This window comes from Oryctolagus cuniculus, chromosome 4, assembly GCF_051225735.1.
Source record: "Oryctolagus cuniculus isolate XC-2025 breed Fujian yellow rabbit chromosome 4, ASM5122573v1, whole genome shotgun sequence".
Taxonomy (NCBI): Eukaryota; Metazoa; Chordata; class Mammalia; order Lagomorpha; family Leporidae; genus Oryctolagus; species Oryctolagus cuniculus.
Window position 1 is genome coordinate 54,787,501 of NC_142870.1, and position 19,080 is coordinate 54,806,580.

The window sequence follows — 19,080 nt, forward strand, 5'->3', positions numbered from 1 at the left end:
ACTGTGCCACAGTGCCAGCCCCCAGAATTTATTTCTTATACTTCCTAAACAATACAACTATTTATAGAACATTAACATGGTATTAGATGTTACAAGTAATGTAGAGATGGTTTAAGGCACCTCGGAGGATGTGCCTATGTTCTATGCAAATACTACACATTTTATATAAAGGGCTTGAGCATATGTGGAATTTGGTCTCTTCAGAACCAATCTGCAGATACCATGTGATGACTGTATTTTTGTACGTGGGTATACGAGGGTACCTTAAAAACCTCATGAAAGGAGAGTTAAAAGATAACATTTATTTTGGTGCAGAACAGTTTTGAAATCCATGAATAATCTTTTCAGAATACATATTTGCCATGAACTTTTGGAACACCCCTGTACGCATGAATTTCAAAATTTCTTTGCACCCAAAGAAACTGATCTTCTAATTCCAGTATTCATGAACGTTTTTGTTTTTTAGATTTATCTATTTATTTATTTATTTGAAAGAGTGACAGAGAGAGAGAGAGATCTTCCATCTCCTGGTTCACTCCCCGGATGACTGCAATAGCCAGGGCTGGACCACGCTGACCCATCTGTAGAAGTACATTCACCAAACTGACAGTGACGATTCTCCCTCGAGAAAGAGTAGGGGTAGGGGCAGGTAGAAATGTGGAAAGATTAATTGTTTCTGTCCTTTATTATACTACTATGGAATTGAAAAAACATTTTCATAGATGACACATGAAAGTAGTTTTATATTTGTGCTTTTGAAATAGATTTTAAAATGTTTTATTTGCTTAAATAAAAACTAAGCACAGTAGAAGTGTTCTATAGGTACACTTAATTCTGTATTCTGAAATATTAAGGATTTAGAAATGATTGACGTGGGGAAATAAAGGCAAAGCAGAAACCTAGAGGTGGAACTGCACTCTATGGTGGGAGGGCTTGTGATTTAACATTCTCATTCTGGGGACTTCTGGGATACAGTTTTGTTGTAGTGAATTTAAGTTGAGCAACAGGCAATTCTTGATTTTGCACTAATGTTACAGATTAAGTGTTGCTCAAGATCATGGCTCAATTTCAGGAACAGCTGGTTATTTGTTAAACCTGTCTTTGGCATCTGACCTAGTTTGTTTGTTTTTTTTTTTGACAGGCAGAGTGGACAGTGAGAGATACAGAGAGAAAGGTCTTCCTTTGCCGTTGGTTCACCCTCTAATGGCCGCCGCGGCCGGCGCGCTGTGGCCAGTGCACCGCGCTGATCCGAAGCCAGGAGCCAGGTGCTTCTCCTGAACTCCCATGGGGTGCAGGGCCCAAGCACTTGGGCCATCCTCCACTGCACTCCTTGGCCACAGCAGAGGGCTGGCCTGGAAGAGGGGCAACCGGGACAGAACCTGGCGCCCCGATCAGGACTAGAACCTGGTGTGCCGGTGCTGCAAGGCGGAGGATTAGTCTATTGAGCCGTGGCGCCGGCCTTGTGTTTTTTTTTGTTTGTTTGTTTGTTTTTTTTTTTTTTTTTTTTTTAAGATTTTTACTTATGTATTTGAAAGGTACAGCTACAGAGAGAGGGAGAGACAGAGAGAAAGGTCTCCCCACCCACTGGTTCACTCCCCAAATGGCTGCAATGGCTGGAGCTTAGCTGATCCAAAGCCAGGGGCCAGGAGCTTCTTCGGGTTCTCCCGAAGAAGAGGTGCAGGGGCCCAAGCACTTGGGAAGTTTTCCACTGCTTTCCCGGGCCATAGGCAGAGAGTTGAAGTGGAAGAGGAGCAGCCAGGACATAAACTGGTGCCCATATAGGGTGTTGGCGCTGCAGCCAGAGGCTTAACCTACTATACCACAGTGCCGGCCCCTGACCTAATTTTTTTAAAAGATTTATTTTGTTTATTTAAGAGGCAGAGTGACAGAGTGAGACAGGGAGGAAGAGGGAGAGACAGAGCAAGCAAGAGAGCATGTCCACCCATTGGTTCCCTCCCCAAATGTCTACAATGGGCAGGGCCAGGCCACGCTAAAGCTAGGAGCCCGAAACTCCATCCAGGTGTCCCACATGGGTGGCAGGGACCCAAGTATTTGAGTCCTCGTCTGCTGCTTTTCCAGGTGCATTAGCAGGGAATTGGATTGGAAGCAGAGCTGCTGGCACTGGAACCCGTATTGTGATATGGGATGTCAGCGTTGCAGGCGGTAGCTTAAGCAACTGTGGCACAACACTTGTCCCAGCATCTGACCTGATTATACCCCATCTGCACTCTGAAGTTTTTCTCTGAAAGATCATTTTTAAGAACAAACATTAAGAAACCCTTGGAAGATAGTACATTTTTTTGTTACACACATGACAATTATTCAAACATTTATTCAGTCGTCACAAGAAGAACTGCTGTGTTCTTTTTTCTTCTTAATGTTTTGTGTGCCTGTACATTTCTTCTCTCAATAAAAGGCTCCATCCCTGAAGAAGATGCTGGGAAATTGTATAACACCTGTGCTGTGTTTGGGCCTGATGGAACGTTGCTGGTGAAGCACAGGAAGGTAAGTAGGGAATGTAGCAAGTCTCACCTGGCAAAAGTTGGCTCTGAAGTCTCCGATCCCTCTCCTTATGTAGTGCATGGTAACGTCAGCCTTTTATCTTACTGGCACAAGTGGCTATATTTGGCCATTTGCATTTTTTACATAAATTTTAGGCTCACCCTGTCAATTTCTGCAAAGGAACAACCCACATGAATTTAATTAGGATTTTATTGAATATGCAGAGACTAATTTCGAGAGAGTTGACATTTTTACTCCAGGATTCTTATTATTGTTTTTAAACCTATATTGTCTTTATATTTATCTTGCAGACAGCATATATTTCAGTCTTACTTTTTATTCATTTTGACAATTTCTGCTTTTAACTGGAGTGGTTAATTTATATTTAAAGTAATTATTGATGCGGTTAGATTTAATTTTTTTTTAATTTTTTTATTAATTTTTTTTTTTTTTTGACAGGCAGAGTGGACAGTGAGAGAGAGAGAGAGAGACAGACAGAGAGAAAGGTCTTCCTTTTGCCATTGTTTCACCCTCCAATGGCCGCCACGGCCGGCGCGCTGCGGCCGGCGCACTGCACTGATCCGTGGCAGAAGCCAGGTACTTATCCTGGTCTCCCATGGGGTGCAGGGCCCAAGTACTTGGGCCATCCTCCACTGCACTCCCGGGCCACAGCAGAGAGCTGGCCTGGAAGAGGGGCAACCGGGACAGAATCCGGCGCCCCGACCGGGATTAGAACCCGGTGTGCCGACGCCACAAGGCGGAGGATTAGCCTAGTGAGCCACGGCGCCGGCTGATGCGGTTAGATTTAGATATGTAAGTACTTTATTCTTTTATCCTTTTCGGCATTCTTTTGGAGTAACTGAATATTTTTGGAATTCCATTTAAATATACCTATTAATTGCTTTATTTTCTTTTAAATTGTTGCCCTGGGAATTATAATATGCATCTTTAACTTGCCACAGTCTGGGTAATATTGTCATTGCTTCATACAAAATTTAAGAACATTACATACATTGCATAGGTTCATTTCCCACCTCCTGTTCTTTATCTTATACTTGTCTTATGTATTCCATTACAAATGTTATCAGTATTACATAGCAGTAATTTTTTATTTGTCATATTCTTTTACACAAATTAAGAAGAAAAATAAATCTGCTTACTCAAATGTTTACCACTTCTGATGTTTTTCTTTTCTTCCTGAAGATCCTAGTTCTCTTTGTTGACTTTTCCTTCAGGCAGAAAAACCTCCTGTAGCATTTTTGTGGTCAGGATCTGCTGCCAGCTGCTAGTTTTTGTTTATGAATATTTACTTTGCTTTCATTCTTGAATGATATTTTTGCCAAAATAGAATTCCATGTCGATAGAAGTTGTTTTTTGTTTGTTTTCTGTTTTTTTTTTTTTTTTTTTTTTTGACAGAGTGGACAGTGAGAGAGAGAGACAGAGAGAAAGGTCTTCCTTTGCCATTGGTTCACCCTCCAATCGCTGCCGCGGCCAGTGCGCTGTGGCCGGCGCAATGCGCTGATCCCATGGCAGGAGCCAGGTACTTCTCCTGGTCTCCCATGGGGTGCAGGACCAAACCACTTGGGCCATCCTCCACTGCACTCCCTGGCCACAGCACAGAGCTGGCCTGGAAGAGGGGCAACCGGGACAGAATCCGGGCCCCTGACCGGGACTAGAACCCGGTGTGCCGGCGCCGCAAGGCGGAGGATTAGCCTATTGAGCCACGGCACCGGCCAACTTCTTTAATCTGCAAGCTTAAAAATCTTTGTTTATACTTGGGAAAATTTTGAGATATTATTTTGTTAAGTACTTTTTCTGCCTCATCCTCTTCTTCTGGGCCTTTAATTGTATGTTACATTTTTAAAAATTTTCCAAAGTCACTGAGGCCCTGGTAGGTTTTTTCCCTCCCCACTCTTTTCTCTCTTGTTTTACGGACTGGTTAGTTGCTGATGTGTATCAGGATTATTGGCTGTTTCTTCCATCATCTTCCATCTTCTGTAAATGAATCCAGTGAGATTTTGAAAAATTCAGATATTGAAATTTTCAGTTCTAAAATATCCATTTGGTTCTTTTTTATAGTTTTTATTTTTTATCTTATATTTCCTATTTGTTCATTAAGAACACATTTTCTTTACATCCTAGAGCTTAGTTTTAATAGCTCCTTTACAGTCCTTGGTAATTATCACATTTAGGTCTTGTCAGGGTCTCTGTCCATTTGATTGCGTTTTCTTTGAATTCAGGATCATGTTTCTGCTTCTTTGGGTGTCTAGTAAATTAGGATTATATATTATAAAGATTCTAGAATTCTGTTACATTTTTCTGAAAACTATTGAATATTTTTGTTCCAGCAGATAGTTAATTTGGCTATGCTGAAATACCAAACTCTTAACTTCTTTGCAAGATTGGCAGCCACAGTAACTACTCTTTTCTTTCTTTCTTTCTTTTTTAAAATATTTTTATTGATTTTTTTTCAAAGAGTTACAGAGAGAGAGGAGAGACAGAGATCTTCCATCCTTTGGTTTGCTCCCCAGATGGCCCCAGTGGCCAGGGCTGGGCCAGCCCAAAGCCAGGAGCTTCTTCTGGGTCTTCCACTTGGGTGCAGGGACCCAAGCACTTGGGCTATCTTCCACTGCTTTCCCAGGTGCATAAGGAGGGAGCTGGAAGTGGAACAATGGGGACTCATATGGGATCCCGGCGTTGTAGATGACAGCTTCACCTGCTATGCCACAGCACTGACCCCGCTACTCTTTCCTGTCTAAGCTTGTTTAGCCTTAGTAGAGTTTGGAGGCTGCCTTACTGACACTTAATTCATCCAGAGATTTGGACAGATTTGGTATATAGAACTTAAACACAGGGCTCTCCCTGCTTGGATTTCTTCTTTTAAAGATCCCCCTGCCAGCTGCTATGTAACTCTGCTTTGGTTTGTCAAGCCATTGTAATTGTGGGTAATTTTCACCGCCGTTTATAACACAACTAGGGTACTGCGTGACTTTAAAAGCTGAAAACAAATGGGAAATTCACCCAGTACTATTCCCTACTTCCATGTGGTGACTTCCTTTCAAGTATCCTTCAGTGCTTTATATAGTTACACATTTTAATTTGTCCAGAATTCATAGTGAAGCATGAGAAAGCTGGTCTGATGGGAGCTACTCTGCCTTTGCAGGAAGAAGAGCCAGGGCTGGGCTATTATCTGAACTCTTTGAAGTGTATCTTTTCAGTATTGACTTCCAGTTCATGAACGTGATATACATCTCTGTATTTATTAGGATTTCTTTACTTTATCTTTGTAATTTTCTAGGTATGGTATTATGTATCATTTGTTACTTTTAGTTCTCACTTTTTTTTTTTTTTTAAAAAGGGTCTGTTTATTTATTTGAAAGGCAGAGTTACAGAGAGGCAGAGAGAGAGAAAGAGAGGGGGAAGTCGGTCTTCTATCTACTGGTTCACTCTCCAAATGGCCACAACGGCCAGAGCTTGGCCAATCCAAACCAGGAGTCAGGAGCTTCCTCTGGATCTCCCACGAGGGTACAGGGCCCAAGGAGTTGGGCCATCCTCTACTGCTTTCCCAGGCCACAGCAGAGAGCTGGATCAGAAGAAGAGCAGATGGGACATGAACTGGTGCCCATGTGGGATGCCAGCACTGCAGGCTGCGGCTTTACCTGCTGTGCCACAGCACCGGCCCCTTACTTGTGTTTTTATACTTTCAGTTTCAGTTTCTTGCTAGTATATAGAAGTCCAGCTAGTTTTTAAAACATTGATCTTTCATAAAGCAATTTTGCTAAATTCATTCATTAATTCTTTTTTTTTTTTTTTTTTTTTTTGACAGGCAGAGTGGACAGTGAGAAAGAGACAGAGAGAAAGGTCTTCCTTTTGCCGTTGGTTCACCCTCCAATGGCCGCTGCGGCTGGCGCGCTGCAGCCGGCGCACCGCGCTGATCCGGTAGCAGGAGCCAGGTACTTCTCCTGGTCCCATGGGGTGCAGGGCCCAAGCACTTGAGCCATCCTCCACTGCATTCCCTGGCCACAGCAGAGAGCTGGCCTGGAAGAGGGGCAACCGGACAGAATCCGGCGCCCCAACCGGGACTAGAACCCGGTGTGCTGGCACCTCTAGGCGGAGGATTAGCCTAGTGAGCCGCGGCGCTGGCCCATTCATTAATTCTAATAACTTACTGCAGTGTTCTTTTTGTTTTGTCTTAGTTTTCTAGATACACAGTTATATCATCTGAGAATGACAGATTTAACTGTTTCTTTCCTATCTTTATACTTTTTACTCCTTTAATTTGCCTTGCTTTCTTTCAGTTCTCTGGTACAATGTTGAGTAGCAGTTGTCCTTGTCTTGTTCCCACCCAGAGGGAAAGCTGTCAGTATTTCACCATTACATATGATTTTTGTTTAGCTTTTTTTTTTTTTTTCAGATACTCTCTATCAAATTTTTAAAATGTATTTATTTATTTATTTTGAAAGAGTTAGAGAGAGAGCGAGCAAGCTTCCATCTGCTGGTTCACCCCTCAAGTGGCCACAATGGCCTGGGCTGGGCCAGGCCTACCAAGGGCCAAGAGCTTCACCCAGGTCTTACAGGTGGGTGCAAGGGCACAAGAACTTAGGGCACCCACTGCTTTCCTAGGAGCATTAGCACAGAGCTGGATTGGAAGTGGAGTAGCTGAGACTTGAACTGGTGCCCATATAGGATGCTGGTGCTGCAGGCAGCAGCTTAATCCCCTGTACCACAGCACCAGACCCTTTTATTGGATTTTTTTTTTTTTTTTTTTTTTTGACAGGCAGAGTGGACAGTGAGAGAGAGAGAGAGAGAAAGGTCTTCCTTTGCCATTGGTTCACCCTCCAAAGGCCGCCACCGGCTAGCGCACTGCGCTGATCCGATGGCAGGAGCCAGGTACTTATCCTGGTCTCCCATGGGATGCAGGGTCCAAGGACTTGGGCCATCCTCCACTGCACTCCCGGGCTACAGCAGAGAGCTGGTCTGGAAGAGGGGCAACCGGGACAGAATCTGGGCCCCTGACCGGGACTAGAACCCGGGTGTGCCGGCACCGCAAGGTGGAGGATTAGCCTAGTGAGCCGCGGCACTGGCCTAGATTTTTAAATTTCTCTTCTAGAAAGAATTCTTTTCTCTTTTAAACTGTTTTCGTTTAAAGGCAGAGAGACAGATGAAGAGGTATGATCTGTCTGCTGGTTCACTCCCCAAATGCCTGCACAGTATCTCCCACATAGGTGGCAAGGACCCAAGTAATTGAGCCGTCATCTGCTCCCCCCTCAGGTGTACATTAGCAGGAACCTGAATTGAAAGTGGTGTGGCCAGGACATGACCAGGCACTCCAGTAAGGGATGTGGGCATCATAAGCAGCAACCTAACTGCTGTGCAAACACGCACCTCCCATTTTGCTGTTTAAATCATGAACAGTTGGGGCCGGCACTGTGGCACAGTGGGTAAAGCTGCCACCTGCAGTGCTGGCGTTCCATGTGGGTGCCAGTTCGAGTCCCATCTGCTCTACTTCCAATCCAACTCTGCTATGGCCTGGGAAAGGCAGTGGAGGATGGCCCAAGTCCTTGGGTCCCTGCGTCCATATGGAAGACCCGGAAGAAACTTCTGGCTCCTGGCTTCGGATTGGAACAGCTCTGGCCATGTGGCTATCTGGGGAGTGACTCAGTGGATGGAAGACCTCTCTCTCTCTTTCTCTCTTTGTAACTCTGCCTTTCTAATGATTAAATATTTTTTTAAAAAAATCATATAAAGTTGTAGTTTATCGGATGCTCATTATGCATTTCTTTAGATGATCATATAATTTTTCTCCTGTGTTGCTAATGTGGTAAATTATATCATTTGATTTTCTAATATTAAGCTAGCCACGTTTGCTTTCCTTAAATCCCAATTTGGAAGTGATGCATTATTATTTTTATACATTGCTGGCTTTGATTTTGTGAAATTTTTACCTGTATTTCATGTCTACCCACTCTCCACCTCTCCTGCTAAATTTTCAATTTGATTCTGATTCTGGGAAGCCTTTATTTAACTTTTATTTTGAATAAAAAGCAAGACACTAATTGTTTGCCATGAGAAATCTAGACATTGATTCACATAGTAGATAGAAAATGGGGGCTGTAAGGCCGGCAGCATCATTTCTCCAGTTTCCTGTGGCAGGACTCATTTTGGTAAGATGTCAGCAGCTGCAGAGTAGATTATGGGCAGGTTGGAGGTGCTGTTTGAACACACTTGCTGCTAATCCCTTATGTGTTCATGCAAACATGTCTGTTACTGCCATGAACCCTGCTGGAAAGGAGGTAACCAAATCACTTATTTGTGATGCAGATCCACCTGTTTGACATTGATGTTCCTGGGAAAATTACATTTCAAGAATCTAAAACTTTGAGTCCTGGTGATAGTTTCTCCACATTTGACACCCGTACGTACCAAATAAATTACCTCTTTTAGCAATCCCAATAGAAGTGCAGATAGTCCTTTCTTTTTCTTATGTGTCTGTCTCCCACTTTTTTCACATAACCTGACTGAAAGATAGAGATGAGAAAAACAGTAGATCTGGAAAGTTGAGCTGAATGGACAACCAATTGGTTTAACATGATTTTGCTCTTTCATTTGGTTACAAGTCCCTGTGATGTATTCCAGTGTATTCTTTGAAGTCATGATTGAACATCTCTCGTTTAGATAATAAGCACTTGATCAGAATGACTTTCTCATCTCTGTTACAATGAGTAATGTCTTTATGAGATGAAATCCAAGTAGGAAGTGAGCTTATAAATTGTATTCATCCAGGCTTCCTGTGTTAATTTGTCCCTGTTAGGGTTTTTGATCATTAAGTCCTGGGGGCTTTTTCTTGCCACCATGCTAGAGGCACTAACTTTTCATTTGTATTTTTTCTGTTTGGAAACAGCTTACTGCAGAGTGGGCCTAGGTATCTGCTACGACATACGCTTTGCAGAGCTTGCACAAGTCTACTCACAGAAAGGTGAGGCATGCTATAATTGTGTTCTGTAACTTGGAGGTTTGGTTCTGGGCCAGTCTCTCTGGAGTTATGGGACCCTTTAGTACAAAAAGCTGGGAGAGGAATCTTAGCCTCACTATCTCCACCCCTTTACCTCCATCTAGCTTCTCGGACTTTTGTTGTATATCGATGACAGGATTTTCAGAAGTTGTAATTTAACATACCATGTTGGAACAGGTGATGGAGCTCAGTGGGCCACACCCCATATTAAAGTGCTTGGATTGAGTCCTGGCTCCTCCACTTCTGACCCAGCTTCCTGCTAATGTGCTTGAGAGGTGGCAGATTATAGCCGAGTACTGAGTTCCTGGCTCCTGGACTCCAATAGCTCTGGCTATTGTGGGCGTTTGGGGGGTGAACCAGTAGATGGAAGATCTCTTTCTCTGTGGATATGTGTCTGTCTCTCCCTCCCTCTCCCTCTGCCTTTCAAATACATACATGCATATATACATAAGTTCCTAACAAATAAATGAGTCTAATTCTTTAAAAAAAAAATGTAGCTAAGGAAGGAGGCTTGCTCCTAAATGTCTAATGTATCCTTCGAGTGCTTCCTATTAGTGAGTTGGAAAGACTCACCTGGAACTCAGTAGGAACGAAGGAATGGCCTACACTCTCATGACTTAGTAGCTTTAAACTCTCACCACTTGGTAGCTTTAAACGTGGGTGTGCTAGAAATGTACTCAGCGACATCTTGGTCCAAGCAAGAAGTGTGCTAGTGTCTGGGAAGGGCGCCAAGCCAGGTTGAAAGTTCTGGGTCTGGCTCTAACTCTTCCCCATAATTGGCATGGTGCATTGGATCACTTGTTTTTCCTGTAGAGCCTTGTGGGTCTCACTTTAAGGATGATATGAAGATTAAGGAGAGAGAACTTATAAAGCCCCTTGTGTGATGCTCAACAAATATTAACATCCTTACTAGACTGCTGGGGATAATTCCAGTTTGTTATTTGACAAAATGAAGTGGGTACAAATAATCTGACTGCTAGTGCAGTAGAAGGTAGAAGTGCAGGGCCTCTGGGGCTAATAGTCTCTGAGCCTTATCAAAAAGCATTAAAGCAGTTAATTTGCCCCTAATTTCAGTGGAAAAGAATTATAAAACATGGCCCAAGACCATGTGGAGCTGACCATCTGGTGCTGAGAGAAGTGTGACTGACAGGTCTGTACTTCTTTAAAGTGCAGTCGCCTGTTATGATCTCAGGCATCAATAGCACTTCTCTTGCGTGTCCTATGTGTGTCTATATGTGTGTTTCTAAAGGAACTCAGAGCTATACTTCAATGCTGCTGCTACTGTGTGACTTGGCTGACATCTTTTTATGCTTGGGGAAGCTTGAGTTTGGCTCCTGCCAAGGAAAGAACAATAGGAGGGACTGGTGTCATTGATGTTCACCTCTGTCGTTCTTTGTCTTTCTGTCCCCAAGGCTGCCAGTTGTTGGTGTATCCTGGAGCTTTCAATTTGACCACTGGACCAGCCCACTGGGAGTTACTTCAGCGAGCCCGGTAGGAAAGGAGCGTCTGTGTTTCCTCTCTCTGCAAAGGTTCCTGGTTTGAGGGCAGTACCGGCCTTCCCCAAGTGGAATTCTGCTCTGCACCCAGATGCAGTTGGAAAGGGTGGCTCTACAGGAAGTGCTCCTGCGGCTGGGCACCTTCTCTCGGAAGCCATAGCCCAGCCTCGAGGATTTGGGGGACTGATTTTTGCATTTTTTAAGAGCATTCTTTGCATCAAGGGGGCAATTTTTCTGAGATTAGATATAGATTGGTCTCTCAAAAGACAGTTTCCAGGAACTTTTGTGGAGAAATGAAGCCCCAGAAGCTAAGGAGAAGGGCAGGGGTCCTTTTAGCCTCACAGCCATAGGGGAAGGTTTGTGGTCCTCACCCACTGACTGTGCCATTCAGATGACGGTGCTTATCCTACCCCATCCTCCACAGCTTTCCCACTGGCCTTGGGGAGGCTCTGCCAAAGAACGCATTGTAAGCTGTCGTTCTGCTGACCTGGAAACGCAGGCATTGCACAAGTCTCACTGGCATGTCATGAAGGGCAAATCACAGAAGTGATGTCACAGGGTGGGGAAGGGGAGTGGGACTGCGTGTGCCCGTGCAGTGTGCTCTACAAATCATGAAGTGCTGGTCAGAGAGGATGGTTTCTGTAAATTTTTTTAAAATTGAGGTACATTATACACAATGTGCTAATTCTAAGCATGCAGGTCAGTGAATTCGCGTGTGTATATAGAACATTTCCAGCCCCTTAAAATACTCCCTTCCCAATCGGTGATCTCCTCACTCTGCCCAGAGGTAGCCACCACTCTCAGTTTTAGAGATGATGGTAATTTATATTGGAAGGGAAAGAGGTATTTGACTGGTGACAGAGTAGAAGAGGGGTAGAGGTATATGGTACTATGCATGTTAATACATGTACAGGCCGGTCAAAAGCAAGAAAAGCTTAGGAGACACAGGGATAAACTGGCATGGATCAGTTGAGTGAGGCCAGAGGGCTCCCAGGAGAGGTGAGTTGCTGTGCCTGGTATACCTGGAATTCTTGTCTATTTTGAGATGATGTGAGTACAGCTGTTGGCATGAAAGTGCCACAGACAGCCCTGCAAGATGTATTGCTCCAGCAAGGCTGTTCTGTTCTCTCTGGCCACGTTGCCTTTAACCAGAGTCGCTGTGCCATCCTTTATGTGACAGGTGGCTTATGCCAGAGTTCTCGGCAGTGGAACTGTTGGCATGTTGGATTAGGTGGCTCTTTGTTGTAGAGGGCTGTTCTGTGCATTGTAATATGTGTAGCAGCATCCCTGGTCTGTACCAACTAGGTACCAAGGTCTCCAGACACTAGTGAATCTGATGTGCCAGTCACACTCAGTTGGGAACTGTTGGCTTATATAGTAAGATAGTTTTTGAAGAGAGGGTTCCATGGCTTTGGCTTCCTCTCGTATCTGAGTACAGACAGTCCCTGAATTACAGTGGTACAACTTACGGTTCTTCCACTTTACAATGGTGGAGAAACAACATACATTCAGTTAAAATTGTCCTTTGACTTTTGATCCTTCCTGGGTGAGCGCCATGCCTCACAATACCCGGTTGTGATGCTGGGCACAGCAGTGAGCCCCACCATCACTAGACTAAACAACTGATGCTCTGCAGCGCGCGGTGTGCTAAGCTACCACACTGGATTGATCCGTGTATTAAATGCATTTTTTACTTAAGATGTTTTCTATTTATGATGGGTTTGTTGGAACTAACCCCATCATAAGTCGAGGAGTATCTGCACTGCTCTGTTTTCTAAAAGAAGGATCTGTGCACTTGGGGATAGAAAAATGTCACCCATCTGTAATGCATGCTTTGCCTCTTTTCTGTCCATTGACTGCAGAGCTGTTGATAATCAGGTGTATGTGGCCACAGCCTCTCCTGCCCGGGATGACAAAGCCTCCTATGTTGCCTGGGGACACAGCACCATTGTGAATCCTTGGTGAGTGTGGAGAAATGAGAACGGGCTCAGGGGTGCTTGTGAGATGGAACATGGGCAGGTGTGTTGTTTGGCTCTGACCCACCTGCCCCCACCTCCCACTGCCCTGTCCCAGTATTGTCTCTCCCTGGGAAAAGTTTCCATTTGAAAGCCAGATGAGGAGGAAATTGTCCTTCTCGCCTGATTGAGTACTTGGCCTTTGTCCTCTTCTGAGTCTCTAAGTGACTTTCTTTGTCAATCAGACTTGGATCCCATCTGGAAAATAAGGCAGCAGTTATAGGCTGGTGGTTTTAGTAAAAGAGGACTCCAGACTTTTAGCTGTGGTTAAAATTTAAGCTGTTGACTGGTCTTCGGGTAGGAATGAGTTCCAGGGGGAAGACTTTGCTCCCAGCATAATGATTAGAGGAGAGAGGATGGACTCATAAACAGAAACCGTGACTTTGTCCCTGGCAAATGGGTGAAGCATTTTATCACCCAGTGAAAGCAGCGTGTACATCTGCCCAGAGGCACATAGAGTCATACCTTAGTAAACATGCACTCCGGTCTGCATCGTGCAGTTTACAACCTACCCTCACACACACGGTCCACCTGGTCGCTCCTTGAACTCGCAGGGACTTACCTTTATTGAGCTCAGTTCAGAGATAAGGTGACCAGAACTTTTGACTTTAGGACTTTTTGACTTCAGAACTTGGATTTATTCCACACCACTTCTCTGAACACACATGTGTGCAGACACACACACAGATGCATTTCTACAATTTCAGGAAGAAGATACCAGTGACAAAACTGAGAAAGGTCAGGGCCAGTGTTGTGGCATAGTGGGTAAAGTGGCTTCCTGCAAGACCAGCATCCCGTGTGGGTGCTGGTTTGGGTCCTGGCTGCTTCACTTCCAACCTATCTCCCTGCTAATGGCTTGGGAAAGGCAGTAGAAGATGGCCCGAGCGCTTGGGCCCCTGCCACCCATGTGGGAGACCTGGAGGAAGTTCCTAGCTCCTGCCTTTGGCTTGGTCCAGCACTGGCTGTTGGGGCCATCTGAGGAATGAACAGTAGACAAAGGATCCCTCTGTCAGTCACTCTCTCTAACTCTGACTTTCAAAAAAATAAAAATAAAAAACTGAGAAGGGTTAAATATTCAGGGTCCATGTAGGCACTTTATTTCAACTTTATGGAATGTGAAGCTCAACCTGCATGACGGGGAGGCCTTGGACGATACAGCTTGTGAGAGAGTCTCAGCCTCCTGCAGGGAAGGTCTGGGAGAACTGGAAAGGTTCATGTGGCTTGCAGTTTTCCCTAAACTTGCTCAGGTTTCTGTGTGTAGATTTGCAGTCGGTGGCCTACCTTTGCCTCCTGGGCAGTGCTGCCCCACAGCCAGATCCCCTGATGGGCTCCTTCCTCCCTCCCTTCCCCCTCCCCTCCTCCTCCCCTCCCCCTCCCTCCCTTCCCTCCGTCCCCCTCCCTCCCTCCTCTCCCTCCTCTCCCTCCCCTCCCTCCCCCTCCCTCCCTCCTCTCCCTCCTCTCCCTCCCCTCCCTCCCCCTCCCTCCCTCCCCTCCCTTCCTTCCTTCCTTCCTTCCTTCCTAGCAGGGCTTGGGAGCACTTTGGCTTGTGTTGACACTGGGATGGGTTCCTGAAGTTAGCATAGACAGGAATATTTTAAGTGCCAGGACAAATGGCCAAGAATTAAAAAAAAGACACAACAACGACCACATACACACACACACACACACACACACACACACACACACACACACACAAGGATCCAGCTAAATGGTATTAATGGTGAGGTTTATAGCTCATTTGTGCCAAACCTCTGTTTGTGACTGCCTGATAAACAGAACCAGTTACTATGTCCAGTTGTTTGTTATGTCAGTTACTTTGGAGAACTCTCCTCTCACTAGATACTATATCTGAATGCCTGCTCTGAGCCAAGAGACTAAGCCCTGGAAGTAGTTTTCCAGATCAGCCCCGCTCTGCTTTTGTGAGAGTGTCGCTATCTCCTAGTGTGGGGCTCCTGTCAGCATGTGGGTCATCTGCCCCTTCTACCCCAACCCTACAAGTTCACATCTTTCCCTGGGCTCTGAAGCTGAAACCCAGCAACACAGGGATCCAAGGATCACAGACGCAAGGGCTCTCGGGCCTGCCAAGGCCCAGCCTCACCACCCTCAGGTCAGGTGGCAGCCTGGCAGGCGAGAGGAGCAGACCCAGACTGCCCTTGACGCACGCTCATGGGGTAGAACACAGCTTAGCTTCCGACTGGGGATAAGTAGCCCCACCTCTAGATGATTATGGGGCTAGGATAGCTGCCATTTCCTAGCAGTTCGAAGTTCATAAAGCACACTCCATAATATTCTAAGTCCTCACGGAGCTTTCATTTCCACCTTACACATCATGGAATGGAAATTCCAGATTACTTGCCATACAATTACAAAGCTACTTAAATGACTTATACCCCTGCCTTCTTATTACAAATCTCAGGTTCTTTCCCATTTGAGATGGGGAGGACAAACAGAGCTCCAGTATCAGGGAATTCACTCGTTCTCCTTGCCTGTTTTGCAGGGGAGATGTCCTAGCCAAAGCTGGCACAGAAGAAACAATCCTGTATTCAGACATAGGTAAGATTTTCCCTGACGCAGTTTAGGTCTCTGGTATCCCCACTGCTCTGGGGCCAGATTCCGTGGCTAAGCAGCTTCAGTCACTTGGAAGGGCTCCTTCATGCCCCTCCTCCTCTATGCTCGAGGAGATTCAAGGGTCTGGTTCTCTGGACATGCCCTGGGGGCTTTAGTTCAGGCTGAAATGTTTTGGTTTGGTTTGAAATTATTCCAGGGCCAGTGCCAGGCCATCTGTGCATCTAGACGAGACCAATGTTATGAAGTTACTTGCTAAAAAACCCCTCTGGTTGGTAAAGAGCTGTAAATTATTAATAGTATACTTTTCTGTTTTTACAGACCTGCAGAAGTTGGCTGAAATACGCCAGCAAATTCCCATTTTTAGGCAGAAGCGATCAGATCTCTATGCAGTGGAGATGAAAAAGCCTTAAGATTTATATTTCCAACATGTTGTGCAGCACGAAGATATGATTCTGCAACGCGATCAACTCCCTGTTGAATTCTTTAATGAAGATCCCTTTCGCTCTGTTGAGAGGATGGAGCCTTTATTAAATAGTTACACCATATTAAATAGTTACAAAGGACTCAGGCTGGCTGCAGAGAGCAGGAGGAAGGCTGGGCTCAGGAGCTCCTTCCGTGTTTATGTTGCCTCAGAGCAGTTTGAAATATCAGATCTTGGAACCCTAGTGGTTAGTTCACCTGATAGAAATGTAATTTTGTCATGAACTTCTTATCCTACTCGTTGGAGCTGGATTCCATTGTCTAGAAACCTTGGTCTGGTGCTGTTATTTGCCTCCCTTTCGACCCCTGAGTAGCTATGGGAAGCAAGATGATAGGTTCTTGGAGTTTGCAAAAGGAAGAGGTAGGCCCTCCTTTCAAATTCAAGAAGGAGCTGGTGATTCAACCTGGACCCTCTGCTTTCCGAGGAGGACGGGGTCAACAGTGAGCCCCACGGGAGAATGCCAGTGTGGCACTGGGTGAAGGCAACATAGGATGAATCAGCATAGAGTTGAGTATATGAAAATCTTGTCTTTCTGGTTTTGCTTTTCTCTTTAATAATACTTTCTACCTCCACAGATAATCACTGACCATAGATTTTCTTTTTTGTCTCTGGATATTTTAATGCAATTAAAAATTTAGGACTCTAGTGAGTTTTTGTATATGTACATTAAGTTTGGTGGTGGACTCGAACAACCAGCTGTCTGAGAAAAAGCCCTGGTCTTGTAGTAGCAGTTGCTGATTTCTGCGATGTTACTGCTTCACCATGGCTGAGTTCAAGCTATCAGCCTGATACCTCTCAACAGAGAGCTGGAAATAGATGTGCGCAGTTGGTTCTTGTGAGCTGGTGCAATCCTACTATAGTGCACTACTGCTTTTATATATACGTATAGACATATTTTATATAGACATATGGACATTTACTGTTTTGGAAAATAAAACCGAAAAAGTGTTCAGACAAAAGATACATGAGTACACATTGCATCAGCTATAAGAGTGAAGATACCAGGTGCATTTAACTTCTGGAAAATAGCACCATCTACTCAGTGAAAAAGACAAAGGACTTTTTAAAAATGTGTATACAATTTGATAAAATTTGTATACAATTTGGTAAAACACACATAGATGAACATAGCTACCATCCCCTAAAGTTTCCTTGTGCTCTTTTATAATCTCACTGGTTATTCATCTATCCCAAAGTAACCACTGATAACTTTCATCACTGTAGATTAACTTGCACTTCCTAGAATTAAGTAAAAAGGGATCATGCCATATGCACCTCTTAATGCCTTCTTTCCCTCAGAATTATTTGGAGATTTACCTGTGTGTGTATTAGTAATTCATTCCTTTTCACTGCTGAGTTGTATTCCATTGTAAAGCTATGCCATACTTTGTTTATCCACTTACCTTTTATGGACATTTGGGTTGTTTCCAGTTTGGAGCTATTACCAATAAAGCATCTAGAATCGTTTTATACAGATTTTTTATTTCTCTCGGGTAGAGGGTACACACCCACTGACCCACCCCCGGCTATACACACACAACTGTTTTCCAAAGTGTTCCTTTCTGCATTGCTACCAGCAGTCTTTCAGAGTCCCGGGTGCTCTGCATCTTCACCAAGACTTGGTGTGGTTACTATTTTTGAAGTTTAACTATTTTCAAAATTTGCTTATTTATTTATCTGAAAGATGGAGTGGGGGGGGGTAGGGGGAGAGAGAGAAAGATCTTCCATCTAGTGATTTGCTTCCCAAATGGCCACAACAGTCAAGTTTGAGCCAGACTGCAGCCAGGAACCAGGAACTCCATCCAGGCCTCCCACATGGGCGGCAGAGGCCCAGCACTTGGGCCGTCATCCACCATCTTCCTAGGCACATTAGCAGGCAGAGAGATTGGAGATGGAATAACTGGGACTCAGACCGCCATTCCCATAATGAGATGACGATGCCTGGTGTCAGAAGCGGCAGCTTAACCACTGCCACAACACTGCCCCCAATTTTAGCCATTTTAGTGAACATGTAATTTACTTCATTATGGTTTCAATTTGTACTTTACTAGTGACTGAGCAGGTTTTCATGTGCTTCTTTGCTGTGTGTATCTTTAGTGAATTATCTGCTCATATCTTTTGCCTGTAACTGTTGGATTATTGTCCACTTGTTGACTAACAAGATAACACCACTGGATTTGACTTGCTGTTTTAAGAACTTTGGAAGGCATCGTGTTGTGGCCCAACAGGTAAAGCTACCACCTGTGACGCTGCAGCATCACTTCCAAACCAGTTCCCTGCTAATGTGTCTGGGAAAACCACAGAAGTTGGCCCAAGTCTTTGGGCCCCTTGCACCCATGTGAGAGACCCAGGGGAAGATCCTGGCTCCTGGCTTTAGTCTGGCCCAGCCCTAGCCAGGGCGGCTATTTGGGGAGTGAACCAGCAGATGGAAGATTCTGTTTCTCCATTTCCGTCAGTCTGCCTTTTAAATAAATACATTAAAAAATTTTTTTTTCGGAGGGCCAGCATCATGGTGCAGCAGGTTAAGCCGCCGCTTGCATTGCCAGCATCCCATACAGGCACCAGTTCCAGTCCTGGCTGCTCCACTTCTGATCCAGCTCCCTGCTAATGTGCCTGTAAAAGCAGAAGATGGCCCAAGTGCTTGGGCCTCTGCACCCATGAGGTAGACCCAGGTGAAGCTCCTGGCTCCTGGCTTTGGCCTGGCTCAGCCCGACCATTGCGGTCATTTGGGGAGTGAACCAGCAGATGAAAGATTCTCTGTAATTAATTCTGCTTTTTAAATAAATCTTTTTGTTTGTCATTTTTAATGTTTTTTATCTATGTTCATGAAGGATGTTGGTTCATAATTTTCTTGTAATATCTTCGGTTTACTTCCCAGATTTTCCTGCCTCTTAAAATGACTTAGGAAGTATTTCCTGAAAGAACTGTGTGGTAATTCCATGTCTTGTTGCATAATTTTGAATACTCTGACAAGATCACTGAATTTTTTATACAATCAGCTTTGGT

At 44.6% G+C, this 19,080-nt stretch overlaps 1 protein-coding gene across 2 annotated transcripts in view; it reads left to right on the forward strand.

The window, feature by feature from the left end:
- NIT2 (nitrilase family member 2) overlaps positions 1 to 17,544 on the forward strand; it is a 24,667-nt gene extending 7,123 nt beyond the window's left edge. The window contains exons 4-11 of one of the 2 annotated variants that reach the window (XR_016233072.1): positions 2,417 to 2,505; positions 6,329 to 6,455; positions 8,824 to 8,917; positions 9,404 to 9,478; positions 10,927 to 11,005; positions 12,873 to 12,971; positions 15,523 to 15,578; positions 15,912 to 17,544. Coding sequence is in view for 1 of the 2 variants with exons in the window: in XM_008267041.5 (XP_008265263.3) it covers positions 2,417 to 2,505; positions 8,824 to 8,917; positions 9,404 to 9,478; positions 10,927 to 11,005; positions 12,873 to 12,971; positions 15,523 to 15,578; positions 15,912 to 16,003 (584 nt within the window). In the remaining variant the exon portion in view is untranslated. The remainder of the gene's footprint in view (positions 1 to 2,416; positions 2,506 to 6,328; positions 6,456 to 8,823; positions 8,918 to 9,403; positions 9,479 to 10,926; positions 11,006 to 12,872; positions 12,972 to 15,522; positions 15,579 to 15,911) is intronic. The other variant, XM_008267041.5, reaches the window with a different exon arrangement.
- The last annotated feature ends 1,536 nt before the right edge of the window (positions 17,545 to 19,080 follow it).